The sequence below is a fragment of the Capra hircus genome, chromosome 14 (assembly GCF_001704415.2).
Source record: "Capra hircus breed San Clemente chromosome 14, ASM170441v1, whole genome shotgun sequence".
Lineage (NCBI taxonomy): Eukaryota > Metazoa > Chordata > Mammalia > Artiodactyla > Bovidae > Capra > Capra hircus.
This window is the reverse complement of record NC_030821.1, coordinates 16,012,331-16,038,285: the sequence shown is the minus strand read 5'-3', so window position 1 is coordinate 16,038,285 and position 25,955 is coordinate 16,012,331. Positions and strand designations below refer to the sequence as shown.

The 25,955-nt window shown below is 46.9% G+C and overlaps 1 protein-coding gene across 7 annotated transcripts in view; it reads right to left on the bottom strand.

The window, feature by feature from the left end:
• MATN2 (matrilin 2) overlaps window positions 1-25,955 on the bottom strand; it is a 169,488-nt gene that overhangs the window by 3,318 nt on the left and 140,215 nt on the right. For all 7 annotated transcript variants that reach the window (XM_018058266.1, XM_018058268.1, XM_018058270.1 and 4 more), the window contains 5 exons: window positions 13,468-13,590; window positions 12,147-12,269; window positions 9,484-9,606; window positions 4,318-4,731; window positions 1,449-1,601 (listed from right to left, as the gene is read on the bottom strand). In XM_018058266.1, the coding sequence (XP_017913755.1) occupies window positions 1,449-1,601; window positions 4,318-4,731; window positions 9,484-9,606; window positions 12,147-12,269; window positions 13,468-13,590 (936 nt within the window). The remainder of the gene's footprint in view (window positions 1-1,448; window positions 1,602-4,317; window positions 4,732-9,483; window positions 9,607-12,146; window positions 12,270-13,467; window positions 13,591-25,955) is intronic.

The window sequence follows — 25,955 nt, the reverse complement described above, 5'->3', positions numbered from 1 at the left end:
ATAGTTGTCCACATGGGTGCATATGTTCTTAGGAAACTGGTCCCAGACCTACTGTTTACCTGCCTGCCCCTACCCAGGATGTTCTGGTCTGATTCGGTAACACCACCAATTCAGAAAAGCAGTCGGTTACCCCAATAACCCAAGACCTTGCAGAGGCATTCTCTCCTGTAAGAGAAGCCTGGACCCTTTAAATGCATCTTCTTACTTAAGAATGTCCCCCTAAATATTATGTCTAGAAAGTAGAGTGGGAAAAAAGTTTGTCCAGTTATTAAGTTGCATTGGCAGCAGCTCCACTTAAATAAAAGAGCTTAGAGGCTAAACATCAAGTTGCATTAGAAATCCGAGAGGCCTTCCCTTCCTGGCCCCCTTCATCCCAGTGCTCTTTGCTGGGGAGGAATAAGACACATCACTTTGACTGGGATTTTACTGGCCACTGAACCTGGGATGGGAATAAAAGGAAAAATGGGCAGAACTGCTTTTCCGGTCCCCCTGCATTATACACGGAGTCAGACAAACCTGGGAGAACTGCTCTATATAAGCACACCGGCACCATAGTGAACCGGAGGAAAGCACAAGGGGCTCCTATACATAAGAACATCTACATTCCAAAGGGCAGTCTAATGTTCTGTAAACTGAAGCAGTCCATGCAAGAGGCATTCTTTACATTTTTATCAGTAGGCTTGGAAGGACTACCATCCCTTCCACTCTAATTACAGGTGTATCCCGAAATTGTGCATCAGCTTTCCTGATTTACTTAACTGTTGGTTGTAGTTACATGATCATCTCCGTAGGGTTTTTGTGAGGATTAAGTATGCCATGTGTTGAAACACTGACTACACTGTTCAACACAGAGCAAATGCTCAAGCAATTTATTAGTATTATTATTAACTATTAAAAATAGCTAATAAGTATAGTATCTTGAGAGTCCCTTAGACAGCAAGGAGATCAAACCAGTCAACCCTAAAGGAAATAATCCTGAATATTCATTGGAAGGACTGATGCTGAAGCTGAAGCTCCAATACTTTGGCCACCTGCTGCAAAGAGTCGACTCATTGGAAAAGACTCTAATGCTGGGAAAGATGAAGGCGGGAAGAGAATGGGATGACAGAGCGTGAGATGGTTGGATGGCATCACCAGCTCAATGGACATGAGTTTGAGCAAACTCCAGGAGATGGTGAAGGACAAGGAAGCCTGGCGTGCTGCCGTCCATGGGGCCGCAAAGAGTCGGACACGACTGAGTGACTAATACTTTCATTTTCAGTGTGGGCTATTACTGTCTTCTCTCTCCCCTATTCTACGTTTTGTGCTTACTGTTTCCAGACAGCACTGGGCCTTGCCCACAAGGGAGGCACTTTTCTGAGTGCTTTGAAGGAACGGATTGAGAATTTCTCATTCAAGGGTTCGCGCTGCTGTTTGCTAAGGTCTCTCCTAGACATAATCTGCAGTACCTTCGCAGATGCCTTTCTGCAGTTTATCACTTATCTCTCCCATTGTGCTGAAGTCTTCCGCATAGAAGAGATGCTTTTCTGTGGGCTCAGAGGCGATCTCTTGTAGCTCTTCTTCAATGGCTTTCCCTACCCCCACAGCATACATAGTTATACCTAAGGTACAAAGCAAATGAAGAACAGGGTAGTTATACAGACAGAAAACAAACGTAGGGTTACCAAAGGGGAAGGGCTAACCTAGACGCTTGGGTATATAACAGATATACACTACTATACATCTTGTATAATGGGGAAGAATCTGAAGATACTGAACATAGTTCCTTGTGCTATACAGTAGGACCTTATTGTCTACTTTATATATACATATATATATATAAAATATGTATGTATTATCTGAATCACTTTGCTGTACACCTGAAACTAATACATGTTGTAAGCCAACTTAAAAAAAAAACACACAGTAGTGAGAGTTGTGTTCCCAGCATCTGGAAGTTGTATGTTCTGCCCTCAGAGCCAGCTGGATATTAATAACTGGTGTGATGTGAGGCATCCATGTCAGCCTCCCTTGCTTTTTCCACCATTTTTATTTTGGCCTTGTGAGCAAAAGACAGTGATCCCAGAGAGGAAGAGGGGGCACTGAGGAGAGGCTGGGGAACCTGACCACTGACCTGCTAAGCTCCGGACAAGGTCATTCGCAAATATTCAACTTTCCCCTGAATTAGTCTTGTGGATAAAGTCAAAAAGAACACTATCTCATGGCTTACTAAATAAGAATCTCCTCTGGGAGAATTCTTAAGAAACAGGTCAGTTTATGACCTTGTAACCTAGTTTCTACTTGTCAAAGGTACAGATAAGTAACCTTAAGTGACCTGCAGCCAAATGAACCTATTCTGCCCACCCCTCTTGGGAGGATAAAGCCTCATAAGAAGGTGCTGAGCTGAAAAGGAGAATCTACAGACCACTGGAAATCTTCTAAGTAAAAAAAAAAGAACAAACACAAGTATCAACTTTAGATTTCAACAGGCATGTGAGATTGTTCCAAAAGCTTTTATAAACAAAATTAATCATTAGATTCTCTTCTCCAATATCCTCTTCATTTGAAAATTAAACATTAATAAGAACTTAAGTTCTGCTTGATTTTCAACATTTCTCAGCAGATATCGTACTCTGGCTAATTCATTAAACTAGATTTTTTTTAAAAAAATAGACAATAAAATGGCCCTTTAAGTCAAAGGGCAAGAATTGTGCCTCATTCTAAAGTCTATGTAAGGTCAACAGCCAAGTTCAGCATATTTGTTTGAGAGCCCAGTGACAATACACACAGTCTCCTAAAAAGGATAACTACTATTTTAAGATTGTGTTCATTATACATAGGAGTAATTAAATTAATCAGAGGAAGTCACTTTAGATAAGTCTTGTTGATTTAAGAACCAAGCATATATCTGTTTCTCCCACCACCCTCCTTTGGAGGATTTGTGGAAATTTGGGGGAGAGAGTAAGGTAGGTTGGCTTCCATAAGATAGATAAAAGGACTAACCACTGTCTTTGGAGACAAGGTGTTGCCCCAGTACATTCTAAGAATGCAGGCTAGAGGGGTTGGTGGGTTTGACATGAGCTCAGCTAAGCTAGTCCAGAAGCAAGGAAACCAGGTGTGAGCAGCCAGTTTTACAATCTACCCGGCTGATTCAGGCAGGACACTTTTGGGGGCTCCTGTGCTTTGGGGGCTCAGAAAAAAAGAATAAAGAGTGAAATAAGCAGTATCAGTAAAATGGCCCTCTTCACAAAGGCGGTGACTGAAGGTTGATGTGAACCAGCCTTTCTGTGAGGAGGAACGGAGCTCACCAGCGGCACTTTAGCACTTTGATCCTTTGTTCCTTCACTCAGCAAGGATTAATCACACAGGTATTATGTTCCAGACCTGACCGAGGCACTGACTCCATAAAGTTGGTACACACACTTTCCCCCTCATAGGAACTGCTGAAGCAATGTGCTCTCAACAAGTTCTTAAAGAAAGCAGCGTTCAAGCAAACTGCTTCATGACCCTCAGGTCTTCCCATCTTCCCAAGGAATCCAGACACTTTCCCTCAGGCTGTCTACCCACCATCCTAGCTTCAGGGTTTCCTTTTGCCAAGAGCCATATTCCTCTGCCACATTTGACATCTATAGTCAAACCTCAAAAGCAACATAGTCAAACATCTAAAGCAACCTCAAGTCCCCCCTGCATTATACATGGAGTCAGACAAACCTCAAAGAGGCGAAGCTTTACTGAGCAACAGAGTTTAGAGTCATGATCTCATCTGACATTTTGATTTTCTCAAAAGCTCACTTTTGCCTCCTGCAAACACAAGACTACTTGCTGTCTTAAGGCTACTGCACTCCCAGTATGTTCACTGGTAGCGTTGCTTAAAAATAAAGGTATATTACTCCAATAAAAATTTTAAAAATTAAAAAAATGTTGGTAAGAGCTCCTCCTACTAGGAATCTATTTTTAACCAGTTCTTCAGGTGATTCTAAAACAACCAGACCAGTGTCTGGGAAGCATTGTTTATTTTTTGGTTAAACAGCACATGTAGGGTTGATTCTCTGCTCTGGAGGTCACAGCCTGGCTGGTAAATTGTCACAGGAGATGATTACTCAGGTGTGACCTGTGTGCAGACCCCCTTACAGTCCACAAGACTTTGGCATCCCTGTGGGGTCCCTTTAAGGCCACTAGGTGGCAGTTTAGTAAAGGTGTGTAACCGCTGTGACAGGAAGCCATTCTGTCCCCTCAAGGAATCTCACTCCCATGCTCCCCCACCCCAATGTGACCACCGAGCGAGTTTAAGAAACCTGAACCCTGAGTGGGGCAAAACACATCCCCATCCCATATTACCACTGGTCTGGGCTTTACTGGCCCACTCGGAGACGTCGTCCTGAGCCCGTCCGTCCGTAAAGACAATGGCCACTCTGGGCACCCGTGCGGAGAGAGGCCGGGCCCCTTCTACTTGGGTAAAACTTCTCTCAAACATATGCTTCAGGGCCAGCCCGGTCATAGAGCCCTTGCCCATGTATTTCATGTGGGCCACAGCTTTTTTCATGTCTTTGGCCGAGCTGAAGTTTCTCAGGGTAAACTCTGTGCGGACCAGCGTGGAATACTGGAGCAGCCCTACTCGAGCAGCTTTGGGAGAAATCGCCAAGGAATCTATAATTCCAGTGACAAACTCTTTCACAATCTCAAAATTATCTTCTCCAAGGCTCTTGGACCCATCGATCACAAAAACCAAGTCAACTGGGCCTTCAGTGCATCCTACGGGAATAAAAGGAAAGTTGTAATGGTTAAATGATTAAAAAAAAATTATGCACAAGAAGAGAAGGAAATTACACTTCCACTGGAGGCATAACTATTTTGGAGAGCTACTTTATTCTTTAGATAGTAACACGAGATAGACACAAAGTGTTGGAAGAGTCACAAACAACCATAATGTTCACAACTGCCTTTACGTGTGGCAATTTTAAACAATTGTCAAATTGTTAAAAATAGCATTTTCCACAAGCGAAAACACATGGCAGATACACAAATTGGAAACCAGACCCACACTGTACCCCGGATCACCAGCAGTCAGGACTGTGTGTAGAGTACCTTTAGGGCCTGATAGCACCCCCAAAAGATTCCAAAAACTTTACTCCAGGAGAGTGACATCACCCCAGTGCTGGCATCTGACACACAACAGACTTGGAGATTCTTCCAGTTCAGCTCAGTCACCTCGATCTTCTAGGGAGCTTTCCTCGTAGCCCAGCTTGTGTTCGTTACTCTCTGTGTAGCCCTCACACTACTAACCTGGTCAACAAAAATCGTTTATTGAGCTCCTGCTTTGTGTAAGGCAGTCAGTGCAGCAGGACCGCAAGTGACCAAGGCAGAGTCCCACACCGTGTTGTCCATAGTGCAGCGTGCAGCGTGCCACACTGCACAACAGCCGGCTAGCTGAGTGTCAGCTTCCTCCTCTAGTGCACCAGTTCCTGCTCAGCAGGAGCCATTTCTCATTAATTTCTGCACTTCCAATACCTGGCACACAATAGTTGTTCAAAAAATGCTTGTTGACAAAATGCACGAAGGAGGTGGTATCCATTCGGCAGTACAACCACTAAGCACCCTCTTCACCATTTTTTTTTTTTTGGCCCCGTTGCACAGCCTGTGGGATCCTACCTACCCGACCAGTGACCAGAACAGGCCCTTGGCAGTGACAGCTGGAGTCCCAACCCCTGGACCGCCAGGGCCCCATCATTGACCTTTTGAAGTTTTAAAATGAATTGTCAGTGTGAATTCCTTACCTACATGGACGTTTTCCAGGCACTTCAGATGGCTGACACTAAAAGCTTTATGTAAATATGTTAGCAAGCTGGGTATAGAGAGATTTTTTTGCTATTTAGGGCTGCGTAAGAAAAATTTACAGATCCCAGATGGATGATCTCATATCAAGCAGTCCACAGTATGCAATATAACATTCTCTTTTACATATCAAGGCAGCTGTCTAATACTTGAAAGTGAAGCACAGCAATATTAGGAAGTAAAGACACACACATGCAAAAATATTTCTATTCTTGGCTCGACTAACATGCTAAAATAATTGTGTATGTGTGTTGGAAGAGTTGGGTTCCCGTCTTTCCCCTTTTAAGCGCTTGTCCTCATTACTCAACCTATTGACTTCTTGTTAGTGAAAGAGGAAATGGCCAATTCAGAACTTCATTTACATTCATAGCCTGAATCTCAGGCAGCGTGCACCTGGCTCTCTAGCAGATTTCATAAATAGTGGAATAATTTTTCAGCAGCGAATCTATTTTCTCTTTTCCCTCATATATTATTTTCTTAGAGAATAAAACGAACACCTGCAGCCTCCCTGCAGGGAGCGGAGCAGACGACTTCAGCAGGAGACAAGAATCCTAGATGGAGCGGAACAGCACCAGGGTGGGAGGTGCCGTTTTCTCACTTTAATGACAGCCCGGCTTGCTGGCTACCTATCTGCAGGAAGGTCACTCAGCTTTCCTTGAATGTTTTCTTTTGGTAGTTGAGTCAGTGAGACTGGAGCAGAGCTGTGATTTGCTTTCTGAGCTTAATTTTCACAGAGCTTCAGAAGTTCAGGTTTGGACAAGCCCTTTAAAGGTCACTGGTCCAGCCCTGCTGTTGCTCATATCTTTACTGCAACTCTATAGCCATTCACTCAGCCTGGGCCTGAACAGCTCTTCTGATAAGGAACTCACCGCCTTACCACGGAAACCCCAGACTCACAGCTCTGTGGTGAGGATGACAGTAGCTATCATTTCTCAGGCACCGAGATGGTGCCAGCACTGGGCTAAACACCTGTAAACACACAATGCCATGTATTTCTCACGACGATTCTGTAAGGTGTTATCCTAATATCATAGGAAGAAATTGAGACTCAAGAGCAGTTAAATAATTTCTCCAAGGTCACACAAATGTAGGAATAGTGGGTTCAAATTCATGAAAATCCGTAAGATCAAAGCTCATGATCTTAACTAATTAATCACACAGTTTCTCTGAGACAAAGTATCTTTGTCCCTGTACTGAGCTGTGGCTTTTCTCCAATGTCCTTTCTTTCCCCAGGGTTTGGGGGATGCCCTATAAATAATGGATAAGGTGACTGTCACTTTGGTATTTGAAAGGTGCCTCAAGTCTTTTTTTTTCTACATAGATCCCCAGTTTCTTCCTTTATTTTTCACTTGACATCATCCTGAACTTCTTCACCATGATGCTTTCTAGATTTTGTCTCTATCCTTTATCTTTCTTTTTTTTTTCTAAAAAATATTACATGCACATGGAACAAAGTTCAAACACTACAAAAGTTATCTATATCTAAATCTCTTTACTACGTCCTCCTCTATAGCGATACCTATCTTGAGAGAGAGAGTATGTTAGAGGGAGCCTTTTGCAAAATACATCAATGGTAGCACTATAAAAACCACTCGATACCATGCTTTTTTCATTTAAAATATCTTGAGGATATACTTAGAGCTGCTTCATTCCCTTTTTTCATATTTATTTATTTATTCTTGGCTGTACCGGGTCTTTGTTGCGGCTAGTTGGAGCTATTCTTTGCTGCAGTGCTTCGGGCTTCTCGTCTCAGTGGCTTCTCTTATTGCTGAGCACAGCCTCTAGGTGCTTGGGCTTCAGTAGTTGCAGCAAGTGGGCTCAGTAGTTGCGATGCAGGGCTTGGTTGCCCCGCAGCATATAGAGTCCTACTGGACCAGGGATCAAACCCGTGAACCCTGCATTGGCAGGTGGATTCTTACCCGTTGGACCACCAGGGAAGTTTTGCTTCGTTCCTTTTACCAGCCGTATAGTATTCTAATGTATAGATGCACCATGATTTATTTAATCAGCATCTTATGAATAGGCACTTATTTCCCATTTTTCTCTACAAATAACACTGCACAAAATACTCCCTCATATGTGGACACATGTACTTCTCTGCAGCATAAACTCCTAGAACTGCAACTGCCTTCCTTTATTTATTTTCTTGTGAGTTTGTTTTTATTTTTATTGGGCTCTAGGGGATAGTTGGGAAATAACTCTGCAAGTTATGCCTCACTAGGGAAATAACTCTGCAAGTTACGCCCCACTAGGGAAATGTCCATTCTGTTTTTCCTGGGATAGTTTTCAGAGCGTTTTCTTTCTCTTGGAGCCACTGCTCTTGCTGGTAGCAGCGTCTCCAGGTCCGCTGCAGAGTGGCTTCCCCTTGGAAAAGAATTTTTCCTCTTTTTTCTCGGGGACCCTCTTGTTTCCTGACTCTTTCGGGTCACTAACTGGTTCCTCTTTGGGGAAAGATTTCTTCCTCTTGGAAAGACTTCCACTGCTGGCTGTCTCTTCAAGATCACTACTAACCAGCTCCTTCTTGGAAAAAGGTTTCTTTTTCTTGGGTTTGCAGAAGGAGACAGGCGGGTCTTCCATCCCATCCTCCTGAGGAGCCTTCTGGGGCTTTGGAGTTTCTTTGGGTCTTTCACTTGTCTCCTCACACTCCTCACACTGCTTTTTTCTGGCGATGCCAGGGCAATGGCAGCCAGTCTTTTCCTTCCTCAAGCGTTTCTTCTCCTGTTTCTCCAGCTTTCTAGGAATCTCATCAGCTGCTTCCTCTGCCTGAACCACTGTCTCCTCCACGACATCCAGATTCTTTTGTGGAATCTCTCCCGTCTCAGAGAAGGACAGCCACTCCCCAACTTGTTCTCGAAGCTCCTCCCCAAATACACTGGGGCCGGGGGTTACCTCAGAGAAGCAACCAGTTCCTGAGGCAGTCCCGCATTTGTTTGCCAGGTATCTTGGGAGCTGCAGCCTTTGTTTTTTGGCAGCTGCTTGGCCAAGGAAGCTAGAGTGGAAAATGAGGCCATACTTTGGGGTGTTACTCCCTGCCTTCAGAGCTCTGGAAACGTGGTCCCTTTGCTGGGCCAGGGAATCACTCAGACACCAGGACTGGGCAGGAACTGCCTTTAAAATATTTGCCAAACTGCCCTCCTAAAAGTTGTACCAATTCAGACACCTAGTGATAAATTTACAATTGCCTATTACAACATATGTTTGCCAATGTAAGGAATCATCAAACTTACTGAACTCCGATAACCAAAATGTAGAAAATGTATTGTAGCTTTCATCTCTCATTATACATTTTCCTTTTTCTTTTATGTCATGTTTAGAAAATTCTCTACTCTGAGATTATAAAATAACTCTCTCAAGGCTTTTTCTGCCACTTTAGAGATATTATTTTTTAAGTTTAAAAGCACAAGTCTTACCTCCCTCATTCCTGATATTCTTATTCAGCTAGGATCACTCTAGCCTCTTAGCTGATAGTGAACTTCCTGTCAACTGAAACCAAAAGTGTTTTCACAGGTGCAGTTAAGCTTTCTTCCCCATTCAGTATCTATGCATACACATTTATATCTATGGTAGAAGCAGAGGTGAGGGATTTACTTCCTGCACATACTCCAAAAAGCAATTGCTCCCAAACCAAATTAAAGCAAAAAAAAAAAAACAAACCCAGTTCAGATCACTTACTTTTGCACCGTCTTCCATCCTCAGCTAGAATAAATCCCTTTGAGCATTTGCAGATGTAGGAATTGCCACGGTTAACACAAATGTGTTCACAGCCATGGTGGGTCGATTTGCAAACATCCTTCCCTGAGGGTAACATAGGAAGTGAAGCAACCCCATCAGTGTAGAAACGAGCTGGATTGAACAGTCATGTCAGGACAGATCATGGAAATAAACCATTAAAACCTCCATTTAAACCTCCTCTATAACATCCCCCCTTTCAGTCTAATACTCAGGAAGAGGGCATGGTAAAGGAAATCTCCTCTTCGAAAGCTCGAGTTTCCATGAAACTGAATGGTAAGCTGGGTGATCAGGTGTCCTGGATTTAACAATTTTTAAAATTGTTCAATGTACTTTGAGGTTTGATTTTCCCACTCTACCGATTTTTCCCCATAGACATCCCAGTTTTAATTGTCTAATGTACAGTTCTCATGTGTGAGGCGCTTCAGACTCTTCAAAGTAGTGACAGCTCTTTTATCCTCACAGCATCCTGTGGAGAGAGGAGGGCAGGGATAGTCACGCCCAATGGATACATGAAGAAACGAAGTTTGACAGTGCGGCCCAAGGTCACACAGCCACTCAGCGACACGTCTGGGTCAGGAAGCGTCCTGAGTGGTCCTCCTCCACAGTGTGAAAGCCTTCTGTTCTCTGCTTCCTTCCTGTCATTAGCTCCCTGAGAAGCTTCCTATAAAATTGCAATCAGTGACTACAGATCCCTCTGGAAGGATTTGATTTAGCAATCAAATTTCAGAGGAAGAAGTTGAGCCTTGGGTGCAAGTTGTACAAGCTCAACCTACTGAGCAGAAAGCATGTTGAGTGTAGAAATGATGCCCACGCGCGTTCCATTCTTACAAAAGCAGAAGAATGAACGCACGGCTCGGGAAGACATAATGGGCAGAACTGCAGCCGGGGTCCCCGCAGGACACCGCCGTGGGCAGGCAGACATAGCCTCGCGCGGGGTGCCCCGCAGAGCCAGGCCCTGGCCCCACGGGCATCCCAGGAATCGGTCTTGCAAGCAGAACTTCCTGCTAAAGGCAGAAAAGCCCCTCCTCCTGGAGGAATAATGAGGAGTGAGTTCTCCTTTACCCCCGTGGAAGCCCCAAGTTATCTCAGGAATCTGTGATGTTCAGTTCAGTTCAGTTCAGTCGCTCAGTCATGTCCAACTCTGCGACCCCATGAACGACAGCACGCCAGGCCTCCCTGTCCATCACCAACTCCTGGAGTCCACCCAAACCCATGTCCATCGAGTCGATGATGCCATCCAACCATCTCATCCTCTGTCATCCCCTTCTCCTCCTGCCCTCAATCTTTCCCAGCATCAGGGTCTTTTCAAACGAGTCAGCTCTTTGCATCAGGTGGCCAAAGTATTGGAGTTTCAGCTTCAACATCAGTCCTTCCTATGGACACCCAGGACTGATCTCCTTTAGGATGGACTGGTTGGATCTCCTTGCAGTCCAAGGGACTCTCAAGAGTCTTCTCCAACACCACAGTTCAAAAGCATCAATTCCCTCAAATCAACCTCTGCCTCAGACGAGATTTTTTTTTTCCCTTTTTAAAACTAAAGAAGGGCCATCCTGCCCACTGGAGCAGAGTATCACAAAAAAAAGTATACCATGTCAAGATCCCCCGAAAATAGGGGTTAATACCTCATAATCTCACAGAGGGTGGAAATCCTGACCCTGTGCTCATCTCCTGCCCACTTCACTGAGCTCATGTGTCCCCGTCTCTCCCTCTCGGGGCTGTGATGGTTCATTTTATGAGCCACTTTGGCTAGGTTATGGCGCCTGGTTGTTGCATAAAACACTGGTCTAAATGTTGCTGTGAAGGTACGTCTTTAGATGAGACAATATTTAAATCACGAGCCTTTAAAGTAAAGCAGAATATCCTCCATAATATGGGTGGGCCCGATTTTGAAGACCTTTAGGAAAAAAAGACTGAATTTCCCCCAGAGAAGAGGAAATTCTGCTTCCAGACTGCCTTCAGGTTGGAGCTGCAATATCAGCTTTTCCCTGGGCCACCAACCCGCCCGGCAGATTCCTTATCTATCTATTGATCTATCATCTATCCACAAACACACATACACACACACACACACACACACACACACACACACTTTATTGGTTCTCTGGAGAACCCTGAGCAATATACCTTCTAAGAAAACTCTCGTAATCTGTTCTGAGTGACCCACAGAAGTAAATGTTAATGGATAATCCAGATCCCCCCTCCCCCCAAAAAAACCCTTCATTCCTTCTCTCACCTTCTGCCCTTACTTACAAGGTTTTCCAAGAAGAAAAATCGCTACAACTATGCTTTGACCCTCACCGCGATTGCTGACCCAGATTCTAATCCCTTCCAATGACTAGCCAGGCACTCTGTTAGGCTCTGCGCATCCACACAACTCCTGTGGAAAGGGGCTACAACCGGGAGAAGTGAAAGCAGCGAAGAGCCTGACAACTCAGGACCCTGGCTGAGAAATTCCTGAAGCACTGAGGGTCCAGTGTACTGATCACGAGCACAGCAGTTTCCGAGCATCCAAGGCAGGAACTTACAGTAGTGACACTGATTATAACAGAAAACTTCCAACGTTAAAAGAAGCTCCCTAACTGTCCTGAGCTGAAGCGACTTACTTCGGCAGCGTTTCCCGTCCTCGGCCAGCCGGAATCCCTCCATGCACTTGCAGACGTACGACTCCCCAGTGCTCACACAAGCGTGCTCACAGCCATGGTCCACTGCTTGGCAGACATCTTTCCCTGAGGACAGCAAGGTTAAAAATTTCACTAATGTCAGTTTCCCCTGGGCTTCACCTGGGAGGATGCATCCTTTTCAGCCCCTGGACTCCAGGCCCATCTGAGCTCAGCAGGTCTACCTCGGGTTCACTCTCCGAGCTTCCTCACTGTCACAGCCACCGCCATCCACCAGCACCTACTTCAGTGTCTTGTAAAAACGCAGTCCATCACGGGCCTTCCGCAGGCGCTGGTATGATTACTTAGGACATTAAACCTCAATTTGGACTGGTGATGTCGAAATCTAGTTTTGAGTTTTTCCCCGACAACGTGCCTTTGGAGAATCACTTAACCTCTTGCAGGCTTCCCTGTCCTTTATGAAAAATGAGAGTAATACTTCCAGGTACCCATCTTTTCTTTAAATGCATCAATATGAGTTTCTCTTAGTAAAGAGAGCTTTGAGAAGCTTGAGAAGATGACTGACAAGGGCAGGAATCATTTGCTCAGGGTTACCCACTCCCCTTTGACTTGATGGAGACATGTCTTGGCCCTGTGGAAGAGGCCTTGCTTTCTGAGATGTAAGAATGGGCTCATCAAAAGGGGGTCTCTAAGAGGGATTTGTGCCACCAGAAACAATAGCAACAATATTGTTAAAGAAGCAGAGGCTCAGAGAAGGTACGCTGCTTGCCTAGCTAATAAATGGCAGCGCTGGAAGCGGAGAGAGCCTGGGGTTCTGGCTGGACATCTTTCCAGTAGAGCACACTGTTTCTTGTCATGGGGCATGTCACCTTCAGCTGTGGCTCTGGCGTTGACTTTTGTCACTTGTCCATTTGTTTGTTTTCTTTTTAATAGGCTCTCTCTCTCTTTTTTTTAGGACAGTTCTAGATCTACGGAAAATTGAGAAGACAGTACACAGATTCCCTATAAACCGCACACCCAGATTCCCCTAGTATCAACATCTTACATTAGTATGATACGCTTGTTATGATGAATGGACCAATACTGATACAGTAATATCAAACAAAGCCCGTAGTTAATTTACATTTCCTTAGTTTTCCACCTGATGTCTTTTTTTTTTTTTTTTTCTGATCTACGATCCCACATTACACTTACTGGTCTTGTGGCAATGGTTTTAGAGAGTAACTGATTTATACAGAGATCAGGCTGGTGGATTTCAGGCAGAGATCAGACATAATCATGGGAACCCACTCCAATAGGAACTTACTTCTGCAGGTCTTCCCATCTTCACGGAGTATATACCCTTCAAAGCATCGGCACACGAAAGAGTCTCCACTGCTTACACATGAATGCTCACAACCATGCTTGCCCAAAGCACAAGCGTCCAGTTCTGAGAAGCCAGGTGGAAACAGAGAAACAAAAGAAGGAAATGATTCATACATCAGTGACTTCTTTCATCTCTTAAGATATTTCAGACACCTTAAATGAAAGCAGTACTTTATCCTAGAGGGTACATTTCAAAATAGAAAGCATGTCTATGAGCAAAATGTCCTAATATATAAAAAGCACATAAAATAAAACAATACTGTCATCTCTGTAGGAAAAATGATCAAAAGACACGGAAAGACAAGTTATAAAAGGAGAGATAGAAATGGCCTATAAATATTAGAAAATAAGTTCCACATCATTGATTATCATGTAACCATAACGTCAGATTATCAGATAACCATCATTATCTGCGTATCTGCTTATGTGTGCATGTATGCGTCCTACTTCGGTCATCCCTCCCTCCATCCATTCAGTCATTCATTTGTTCACTGATCTGTGGAATATTTTGTGAGTTCCCTCTCTCTGAGTCAGGCACTCTTCCAGTCTCTGGGGACGTAACAATGAGTAACACCAAGTCTCTGCTTTTGTGAAGCTTACATGTGGTGGCAGGGGCGGAAGGAAAGAGGGGCAAGACAGACAGACAAATGTATATGTCAGGAGAAGGTGCTCCAGAGAAAAGCAGGATGGAGAGGGCCTGCTGATTTGGAGCGTGCGGAGGGCTTATTCTTTTCCATGCCATGTCAGAGAAGGTGACACTGAGCAGAGCCCTGGAGAAAGAGACGAGTGATTGCGCGGTGCTTGAAAAGAATGACACCCAAGGAAGTACAGCATCCGCAAACAGTGGCAGGAGCGGGTGCGGCTGGTTTCAGGAAAGGCAAGGAGATCAGGGGACCGGGCAGGCGATGAGCCAGGACAGACCTCGTGGGAGTCACACGCGGTGGTTGCATCTAAGTCAGAAGGGGTCACACGCAGTGGTTGCATCTAAGTCAGAAGGGGTCACTGGAGGGTTCTGAGCAGTGGAGTGACATGAACTGACTTTTTCCTTAATGAACCGCCGTGCACAGAACGGGCCATGGGTAAGGCTGGAGCAAGGAGAGTGGGAAGAGAGCCACTGCACTGGTGGTCCAGACAGGCGGGTGAGAGGGTCAGACTGCGGCTGGACTTTGAAGGCAGAGCCTGCAAGCTTTGCTGATGGGTTAGTACAAAGAGTCCATCTTCACATGGATATGACAGAAGAGTCATGGGTGACCCTGAGGTCCTAGGGCTGAGCCACTGAAGAATGGCATCGCCATAGACGGGGCTGGGGCAGCTTCTGTGACAGCAGGCTGTAAAATCCAGGCTGATATGTTAAAGCCTGATACTGAGGACAGATGGAAAGGGACTTTTTCTAAGAACCAAACATAATTCTGAGAGTCAACGCCATCATTTCAGATGGAGCAGAATTTCTACGGTGGCTTTGAAGTGAGGTTTTAAAATGAATGCTCCAAAGCGCGTAATCACTTTTATAGCCAGGCACAGACCATACGCTTTTTTCTAAGGCATTTTTGCAGTATTTTTATTGGAGGGGAGTCTTGAGAACTACCCTATGGGTTAATTAAAGCAGCTGTTGTTTTTCTCATTTACCAGCCAGGAAAACTATGCTTTGGGAAGATTAATGGCTTGCCAACATCAGTTGCTAATAAGTGACAGCACCAGATTAAAAATGTGATCTTCTGATAATAAATACCATGTTTCCCCCAGCTACACTGCGTTGCTATACTCTAAAGTAAGCTTCTAAACATGAAGGGAATTTTGTCTTCATTTGGGCAGAAGGGCCGCCAAAATCTGAACAGTGGGAAAGCGTTGTATCAACTGAAATTATAACTGCAGACGAGAGTCAAAGCAGAGCTGGCCCTTGCTCTTTGCTCGGAACATGACTTACTTCTCCGGGCACAATCTAGACTCATTATTGATGCAGAACATTTCTCGATGGCTTGGGGTAATCCCTCACATAGTGTTGAGTGGAAATACAATTGAGCGATCCATAATATAGACAGCTGGCTGGCTGTGGAGGTGAGCGGCTTTTTTTCTTCACCATGAATTTATATTAAGAATACTCCATTTTCCAATGTAATAAAATAACTATAACTCTTTCAGGCCAGCCTTGTCAAGCCATAATGCAGACAGGCCCCCCTGAGCACGCCCCTTCTTTCTGGAGCATCCCCCATGCCCTGTCCTGTCTCTGTAGCTTCATCTCAGGCTGCAGCTTTGAAGAGTGATTGAGTCTTTCCACAAGGATCCTGAAAGGTCATTGGCCCCCCAGGCTCTTGCAGGACAAGTCTGTACTTGGCAGAGGGGCACTGCTTTCCTCTCTTGGGAGCCTGCTGAGCCTGAAAGCACTGTTCTCAGGGGGCATCCTCACCATTGGCTGCAGACGATCCTGGGAGCTCCCAGCCCAGCCTCTGAGCTCTCCTGGGCTTTTGTACTAATAGCTGCTTGGAAATTTTGTTGTGTGCATGCTTTAAAAGCATGTAGAGAATTTGAGTTTTTAACTTTTCCCTTCTTACCCGCTCAGGGCATCTGATCAAGAGACTAGAGCAATGGTTCTCCATCTCAGGGGAACACCAGTCACCTGCAGAGATTATTTGAAAGGCAAAATGGGCCCATGATTCAAAATTCAAACATACTAAGGGGAGACGTCCCCTTTGGAGGGGGTATCTGGCGGTATCTGCCTAAAGCACAAAAGGTACCTTTGACCTGGCTGCTTCACTTCTGGGATCTTCTCCTGCAGATACCCTGGCACCATATGAAGAGATATACTTTCAAGTCATTCACAGCAGCATCGCTTGTAATAATGAAAAGTGGGAAAAAATCCAGATGTCCACGACTACTCAGGAGACAAGCTGAACAAATATTCTACACAATGAGACGCTGTGCTTAGTCACTCAGTCGTGTTTGACTCTTTGTGATCCCATGGACTGCAGCCCGCCAGCTTCCTCTGTCCATGGGGATTCTCCAGGCAGGAATATTGGAGTGGGTTGCCATGCCCCTCCTCCAGGGGATCTTCCCAACCCAGGGATCGAACCCAGGTCTCCTGCAGTACAGGCAGATTCTTTACCAATTGAGCCACCAGGGAAGCCCAAGAATACTGGAGTGGGTAGCCTATCCCTTCTCCAAGGGACCTTCTTGACCCAGGAACTGAGCCAGGGTCTCCTGCATTGCAGGCAGATTCTTTACCAGCTGAGCCACCAGGGAAACCCAAGAATACTGGAGTGGGTAGCCTATCCCTTCTCCAAGGGATCTTCTTGACCCAGGAACTGAACCAGGGTCTCCTGCATTGCAAGCAGATTCTTTACCAGCTGAGCTACCAGGGAAATCCCAATGAGACGCTAAGCAGCTGTAAATAAAATAAGGAAGTTGTTTATGTAATGGTTTGAAGAAATCGCCAATAAATATCATTGAGTGAAGAAAAAAAGGCATAGAATGTGGTACATAGTGCACCATTTTGTGTGTGCCTAAGGAAATGGGAAAAATATAAACAGATATTTGTATTGGCTTTTATTCATATAAAGGAAAGTGAAAGTGAAAATCGCTCAGTTGTGTCCGACCCTTTGTGATCCCATGGACTATACAGTCCATGAAATTCTCCAGCCCAGAATACTGGAGTGGGTAGCCGTTCCTTTCTCCAAGAGATCCTTCCAAACCAGGGGTCGAACCCAGGTCTCCGGCATTGCAGGTGGATTCTTTACCAGCTGAGCCACCAGGGAAGCCCCAAAGAAACAGGAACAGAATTGAAATAAAATGGAATGTTAGCTATCCATTGTGGAGAAGGCAATGGCACCCCATTCCAGTACTCTTGCCTGGCAAGTCCCATGGACAGAGAAGTCTGATGGGCTGCACTTCATGGGGTTGCTAGGAGTCGGACATAACTGAGCGACTTCACTTTCACTTTTCACTTTCATGCATTGGAGAAGGAAATGGCAACCCACTCCAGTGTTCTTGCCTGGAGAATCCCAGGGACAGGGGAGCCTGGTGGGCTGCCATCTCTGGGGTCGCACAGAGTCGGACACGACTGAAGCGACTTAGCAGCAGCAGCAGCAGCAGCAGCAGCAGCTATCTGTTGCTGTGAATCAAGGTATGCCAACACTTAGCAGCTTAAGGCAACATGTGTGATGTCACACAGTTTCTGAGGGCCTGGAAGCCAGCTGTGGCTCAGCTGGGAGGTTCTGGCTCAGAGTGTCTTGTGAGGCTGCAGTCAAGCTGATCCCCTGGGGGCTGCATTGATCCCAAGGCTCCACTGGAGCTGGAGGATCTGCTTCTCAGCTCAGTGGTGTGTGCACTGGCCTCAGTTCCTCCCTGGCGGTTGACCGAAGGCTTCAGTCCCTCAACATGTGGGCCTCTCCACAGGGCTGCTCCCAACACAGCTTCCCTTAGAGTGAAGCCAACACGACTTCAAGAAGCCAGAGAGAGCTCCCAGAAAGCAGCCACAGAGTCTGATAACTTCACTGGAGACGTGACACAGCACTCCTATTTCCATATGCTGTTGGTCACCCAGGCGGACAGTGAAGGAGGGAAGGAACACACGTGTGTGAATCCAGGAGGGGCCGCCCTGGATGGAGGCTGCCCACCGCCTGTTACCTGGGAACCAGAGGGAGGCAGGGGGATGGAAGGGTGGGCAAGAGTGGGAGCCAAACTCCTTAATGCACATCTTTTCGTATTGTTTTGATTTTTAAACTATGTATACCTTTTACCATTCTACAAATAAAATCAGATTTAAACAGACAAAAAAAATCTTATACAAGTACCCTTCTCTCTCACCTTTGACACCCTACGTCATTATTTTTTAAAGGCAGCACCGTGATTCATTTAACCAGTTTCTTATTGGAAGCGCATTGAGGTGGTTCCTAAGCTTTGCAGTTAAAATTGTTACTGCAGGGGATACTCGTGTGCCTGTAGTTTTGCATACAATGGGAAAGCAAGTCCGAAAGATAAACATCTAGAAGTAGGATTGCCTCACTAAAGGGTAGGAACATTTACCCCCGATAAATATTTTTCAAGTTGTCCTGCAAGGAGGTTGCATCAATCAATGTAAGATAATCTCTATTTCGGGAGGTCCAGGGTGCTGCCTGGACTTTCGGATGTTTTAAAAAGCCCCACGGATGACACCAACAAACTGCCAGTAGTAAAATGCCAGCGTGGGACCCAGAATGTAGGTTCAGAGACCTTCCCAAGTGTCCAGAGGGGTGATGCCACTCCTCCATCATCATGAACCACCTGCCATCATCCTTCTCCTGGGCTGTTACTCTACCTACCAACTAGGTCTTCACAGACCTACTTCACCCCCTCCAACCCACTCTCCTGGACTCAGCCAGAGCGCTCTTCTAAAGCGTGCTTGCAGACATCCCTCCCTCCTTCTGCCTGACACCCTTTAGTGCCTCCTGAGAGTCTGGCTAGGACTCACTGGTGAGGTTCGCAGGACCTGCTTGCTGCCTCATCTCAGCCACGCTCCCCCCACCTCTGAGTACTTTCTTTCAGTATCTCAGGACCAAGCCAGAAAGTGAAAGTAGCTTAGTCATGTCCGACTCTTTGCAACCTCCATGGACTATACAGTCCATGGAATTCTCCAGGTCAGAATACTGGAGTGGGAAGCTTTTCCCTTCCTCCAGGGGATCTTCCTAACCCAGGGACCAAACCCTCAGGTCTCCGGCATCACAGGCAGATTCTTTACCAGCTGAGACACTAGCAAAGCCCAAGAATACTGGAGTGGGCAGCCTATCCCTTCTCCAGTGGATCTTCCTGACCCAGGAATCCAACCGGGGTCTCCTGCACTGCAGAAGGATTCTTTACTAGCTGAGCCACCAGGGAAGCCCGCCAAGCCCGAAGCCCTCCCCCTACAGGGCTCTGCCCAGCTGATGATCTGCTGCCTCCACCTCCTCTAGGTGTCTTCTGGGACCTCCCTGCACAGGGCCGCACAGCCCCAGGCCCCTGCTCCCTCTGGTAATGTCACAGCTAGCAGCAGTAGTATTAGTCACTCAGTCATGTCTGACTCTTTGCGACCCCGTGGACTGTAGCCCACCAGGCTCCTCTATCCATGGGATTCTCCAGACAAGAATACTTGAGTGGGTTGCCATTCCCTTCTCCAGGGGATCTTCCTGACCCAGGGAATCAAACCTAGGTCTCCTGCACTGCAGGCAGATTCTTTACCATCTGAGCTATAGGAAAGCCCAGCATCACAGCTATCACCAAACACTTACTGGTTGCTCTGGACCTATGCCCGCCTCCTCACTGGACGATGCTTACACGGGCTCTGACCTCCAGGGGACCACGGGCTGCACCTGCCCTCCTCTGCTGCGTCTCCCAGCTCCTAACTTAATGCCTGGCCTCCACAGCAGGTCCTCAGCAAATGCCTGCTGAGTTAAAGGAAACATTTCCTCAGCTTTCTACTCTGAAAACCAAGGGTCACAAGAGTTTTAAATGAGAACCCACGCCATGTGGATGGTGGCAGTCAGCAGGGCTCCCCTTTCTCTCCCTCCTTCCAGCCTTGCAGAGTGCGATTCGCATTTGTTCAGCAAAACGTCCAGTTTCTGCACATCAGGGACATTCCTGTCACTCATAATTAAAGAACCACACATGGTAAATTAGAGAAGGCCAAAGCTGTACTCTAGCTAACTCCCCGACCACAGGCTTTCAGCTGCCTTTCAGTCACCAAGTCTGGAAACCAGCTTGGAGTCAGCATCTCTCTGGAGCTAAGGGTACTCCCTGCTGGGAAAGCATGTCAGTGGTTCCCTAACAGGCAAAGAGAGCCAATATCCCTGACTCACGATTACGGGGGGCCTTCAGCCTGGGGAGAATGGTGGGCACTCTGACAAGAGTTCATTCATTCAGTGAGTGTTTATGGAGCCCTTACCCTGCTAGCCTCTACCCTCATTCTCAGGCTGGAAGGGACCTTGGGGACGATCTGATCCAACACCTTCCTTTAAAGTCACAGAAACTGAAGGACACAGAGCAGGCATGACTTTCCCAAGGCCCCTTACCCTGCAGAGATGATTAGTCTCAGCTGTGCTGGCGGCAGAGGTGTGATTAGATCACAGGTCTGTCACCTCTGTGGTCCAGGGGTCATCCTCACCCAGCAGACTCAGCAGAGGCTGCTCAGATAGGCTGATAGATTCTCAGAAGTCAAACTAAAACAGTTTTCTCAAGGGAAGCTGAACCTCCAAATAGCATAATGTAACTCTAAGTGCTGCAGTGGTCTGTCTCAGTGGCTCCTCCAGGCTCACATCTCTCCAGTCTCCCTCTCAACTCAGCACTCGGTACTTACTACTCAGTACTCAATACTTAGTACTCAGTACTTAGTACTCAGTACCCTCAGCTTCTTTCAGTTCACTCTCTGGACCCTGGCTGGCATGGTCTATTTCCTGTGCCTAGGAAGACCACCCCCTCTGTTTTAGCCCTTTGGGGCTGCTCTAACAAAACACTTCAGACTGAGTAGCTAGCTTATAAACAATAGAAATGTGTTGTTCACAGTTCTGGAGGCTGGAAGTCTGAGGTCAGGATGCCAGCAAGGTTGGGTGAGAGCCCTCTTCTAGGTCACAGACTTCTTGTATCCTTACATGGCAGAAGGGACTGGAGAGCTCTGTGGGCAGGGATCTCATTCACACGGGCTCCATCCTCATGACCTAATCACTTCCTAACAGCCTTGCCCCCTAACACCATCACCTTCCACGGTTAGACTTTCAACATATGAATTTGGGGGTGGGGGCACAAATATTCAGTCCATAACACCTTCCCTCTCTGCATAGCTCCCTCCATCAATCTCTAAAAGTCAGATCAAACACCTCTTTCTCAGGAAGACTTCCTCTGGACCAGGTGAGGGTCCCCCTGCCAGATGCCCCGTGACACCTCTTTTTCCCCCATCATAACTCTCATCACACAGAATGGAAGATCCATCCTTAATATCCTTCTTCCTCGAGAAATTTTAAACTCTCTCAGGGCAGAAACTGAACCTGCATCAACCCCACAGTGGCCCAGGGTCAGCACAAGATGACCGGCACAACACAGGTCCACAGGAAGTGCTTGCGGAGACTGAGCATCAGTGAACCAGAAGTACCTAGACTCGAGCCCAGAAACGAGAGTGAGTACAGACGGAACCACCCTTCATGTGACGTGGGTGTAAGGGCCTAGCAGAGATCTCAGGATGCAAGCATGAAACATCTTCCCTTTAGAGAAGGATCCTCTTTTTTTAAAAAAAAAAAAAAAAAAAAAACCATGTCAGAAGGCAGGTCTACATATTAATTAAAGCCTTATCATGAAGGGGGTCTGCACGACTCGTGATCAAGCCGAGCAGACGCTTCAGGATGCAGCACAGGTTTTAGGGCCTGAGTCTCACAGCCCCACACACTGATACAGTCTGTTCCTCACATCTGGATTCCACATCTGGTGACTCATGCACGGGCTGTGGTGCAGCAATCATGGGGTAATGTGTTCCGAGGACTCGCACCTCTGTGGTGATGACAGACAGCAATTCTGTGTCTGGGGCTCCACGTAGGAGGTTAATAAAACCAACCCCAACCCCAGAGGGAGAAAGCCACAGTGGCCGCCTGCCAAGAGGGTGACCAAGGCTGAGAGACAGAATTACACCATTTGCTGGCATTTTAAAAAATAATAAATCTAGCAGCAGCCATTCATTTGCTAACTCTGTGTAGGTTTTTTTTTTTTTTCTCAGACAAACCAGAAGCAGCTCAACTGAGACATATTTTTAGAGGTCACCCTGGGTAAGAGATTCTGAAGTTAGGGGACCCCAGTCTTAGCCCCGACTCTGTTGTCGACCCCCAGGGTCAGCCTGGGCGGCATCAGTTTTCTCCCCATGCCACAAAAGAAAGAAAAGATCTCCAAGTTTCCTTCTGTTCCTTTCAACCTCTAATGTAAATACATGAGGATAAAGTGGTCTTTTCTCTGCAGTCTCTGTGATGGACTGAATTGTGTTCTCCTCAAATTCCAAGTTGAAGCCCAAACCCTCAGTGTGCTGGTATTTGGAGGTGGGACCTTTGGGAGGTGACTAGGGTTAGATGAGGTTATGAGCATGGGACCCCCACGACGGGATTAGTGCCCTTCTAAAAAGGGACAACAAGAGAGCATATGCTCTATGTGTGTGTCTGTGTATGATGGGAGGGCACAGCAGGAAGGCAGACATCTGCAAGCTCAGAGGAGGGTTCTCACCAGAGCTGACCATACTGGCATCTTGATCTTGGACGTCCAGCCTCCAGAACTGCAGATAATTGCATTTTGGCTGTTAAGTCACCAAGCATGCAGTTTTGATACTGCCTAAATACAGTAACACACTGCTCTTGTCTTGCTCAGGGTTGCTTCGGTCCTTCAAAGTCAGGAGGCCTCAGATAGGAAAAAGCCTTTGCACACCGGCTTCTGGTGGCCAGTGTAGGAGTATCCCCAGCTGAAACGCCCAGTGCTCTATGCTTGTCACTCAGATCTGTATCAGCACCAGCCACTTGCTAGAGGAAGGTAGCGCCTGGGCTCTTGAGTCTGACTCCTCCCAGCTAGTCACCACATGGAGGGCAGGTCAGGCCTACCAGGAGTGGGTTTCCAGGCTACCTTAGCCCTCTCCTAGTGTGGGGCCGTCTAACAGTGGGAAGTAAGATTTCAACAAGAGTACCTTCAGGTTTATGGCAATTTACAAGTTTCCCAAGCACTTCAGTGAACGTCTTTCCCTGTGCCACAAAGTGACCCTGAGAAGGAGGCATAAATGATCATTCCCAATTTATAGGTGAACAGTCAGATGCAGGCAAGAGACCTAAGAAATGTGGGTTTGGTCCCTGGGTCAGGAAGATCCCCTGGAGGAGGGCATGGCAATCCACTCCAGTATTCTTGCCTGGAAAATCCCATAGACAGAGGAGCCTGGCAGGTTATGACCCAGAGGGTCAGAGAGTCAGACACGACTTTAGAAACTTAGCATGCATGCAGTCAGATCCAGAGAGATCAGTTCCCTCCCAAGATTTAAGCCCAATCTGCGGACTCTTAGTTCAGTGTTCTTTCTGCTCTGCCATGCTGATTCTAGATCTGTGCACAGATGGCCACAGGGAAGGGTCCTGATGGGGTCTCACTGCAGCAGGTGGAGCAGAGCTGCTCCCAGCAGGCCAGGAGGGCAGGAAGTTCCCCATGGAGGTGATGCTGGCCCTGGGCTGGGTTTCTGCCAGCAGAGGTGGGATATGGAAGTTGTCCTAAGTGGAGACAGGCTGGGCTGGAGGTTCAGGCCCTGCTCAGAGAAGAGGGGAGCTGCCTCCTTTGAAGAACCGGAGGGAACGGGGAAGAAGACCTGGGTGGGGCTCAGGAGGTGGAGGAAGGTGCTCTCTGCCACCTGCCAAGTCAAGGTCCACTGAAGGGTCCGGAACAGAAGATGGACCCTGTGCCAGGTGCCACAGGATGAAAACACAGGTGGTCTCTGCCCATTCACTCAACATTCATTGAACTTTATGGAGTATTTCCTGTGGGTAAGGCCTGGAACTCAGTCTCTGAGTAAGGGTCTCTAACCTCCAGAAGCTCGCAGGCCTGTGGGCTGTGTGCTCCACGCACATCTAGACTAGCGAGTATTTCCTGATGCTGAGATGCGCTTGCAGTAGGTTTATTTCAGAAATTTCCAGGAGGTAGAGATGGGAGGAGAGATGGCAGCTTGCAGGAGAGACCCCCTGATTTCCCTCCCCACCTCAACCCCGTTAAGGGTTGTGGAACAACCCTCCAAGGGGTGATCACAGCTTTGGGGTCAGGGGACCAAGAGGAAGGGAGGGTGGGGTCACTCCAGAAGCCAGAGAGCCCAAGGTGCCTGCAGGGCTGTGAGAATAACAGGGTCCATTCCTTCCAGGGCCCTGGGAAACTGCGCCTGCTCACCATGCTTCCAAGAACCTTCCAGAAAGTGAGCAGAGTATTCTTCAGGCCACCTGCTATCAAGGCGGTAAGTGGAGGCTGCCTTTATGAAGGGCCAAGGATACCCGTATCTGCTGAGCAGGGCTGGCTGAACTCCGACGGGCTCCCCACCCACAGCCCAGCATGATTTCAAAAAGGATGCAGTCATGGTGTCAGGCTCTTTGTGATTTGGGACAGAGCTGGGAAACATATTCCCAACCCCAGTTTACTGTGGCCACACTGAAAACACAGCCCATTATTACAGAACAGGGTAACTAGACAGAATCAACCCGGGGCAGACACGGGAAAGTGAGAAAGTGACTCACTTTCTTTCACCATTTCCTACTCCAAACATTGCCTGCTGCTGTTGCTGCTGCTAAGTCGCTTCAGTCGTGTCTGACTCTGTACGACCCCAGAGACGGCAGCCCACCAGGCTCCCCTGTCCCTGGGATTCTCCAGGCAAGAACACTGGAGTGGGTTGCCATTTCCTTCTCCAATGCATGAAAGTGAAAAGTGAAAGGGAAGTCGCTCAGTCGTGTCCGACTCTTAGCGACCCCATGGACTGCAGCTTACCAGGCACCTCCGTCCATTGGATTTTCCAGGCAAGAGCACTGGAGTTGGTTGCCACTGCCTTCTCCAACCATTGCCCAAGGATAGGATAATTCTAACTCATCTAACCATCTCATGTAGACACACCATATATAATAAACAAATACTTATCAAAATTCACTTCTAATGGTATTGTTGCACATTTACTCAAATGGATGATATCACTGTATCATTAGTTACAAGCCCTATAAATGAGAAAATGGATATTTGAAAGTGTCAGTGGCCATAACAGATGTGGCTGGAAGGAGGGAGTGGGACACGCAATTGTAAGGAAGAGGGGCAGCATTTGTTTGGAAGGGTCATGAAAATTTCTTAGATGTCCTGCAATTATCTTATAGTCAGGTCTTGGTTATCACAGCAATGGGGAGGTCCAAACAAATGCATGGATAATCTAAGATGATGAGAATTAAAATAAGTCAGCTAAAAAGCAGGCTTCTGGCCTTGGCATGCAGTCAAATGTACATGCAATTCCACACACCCACTCTTTCTGCACCCTGATGTCCAGCTCCTCCCTGTGCTGGCCGTGCTGGCCAGGACAGCCGGGCAGGCAGCCACAAGCAAGCCATAAAACTCAAGACTCCATCCCAAATGGGGGAAACCTTTTCTCACAGCCGGCGGAGTTAGAGAGGCACACCCAGCTATGCAATCAGGGCACCTGCCCAAGTGAACAGATGACATAAAAAGGTGGACATGCTAGGTTGTGACCACAGTTCTATCAGTGGTCAGGGAACCTGGTCCTATAACTGGAAAGACTAGCAGGACCCGCAAGGTACATGGCAATCCTATTCCTCCACTTTTTACTCCTTCTCTCAAAATGACTATTTTTAAGTCTTTATCTTTGTCCACTTGGAAACAGGACTGCAGGGCAGAAAACATAGCATCCTTCAGTGAAGAGGGGGGCATCTGGGAGCTTTTTTTTTTTAAGTA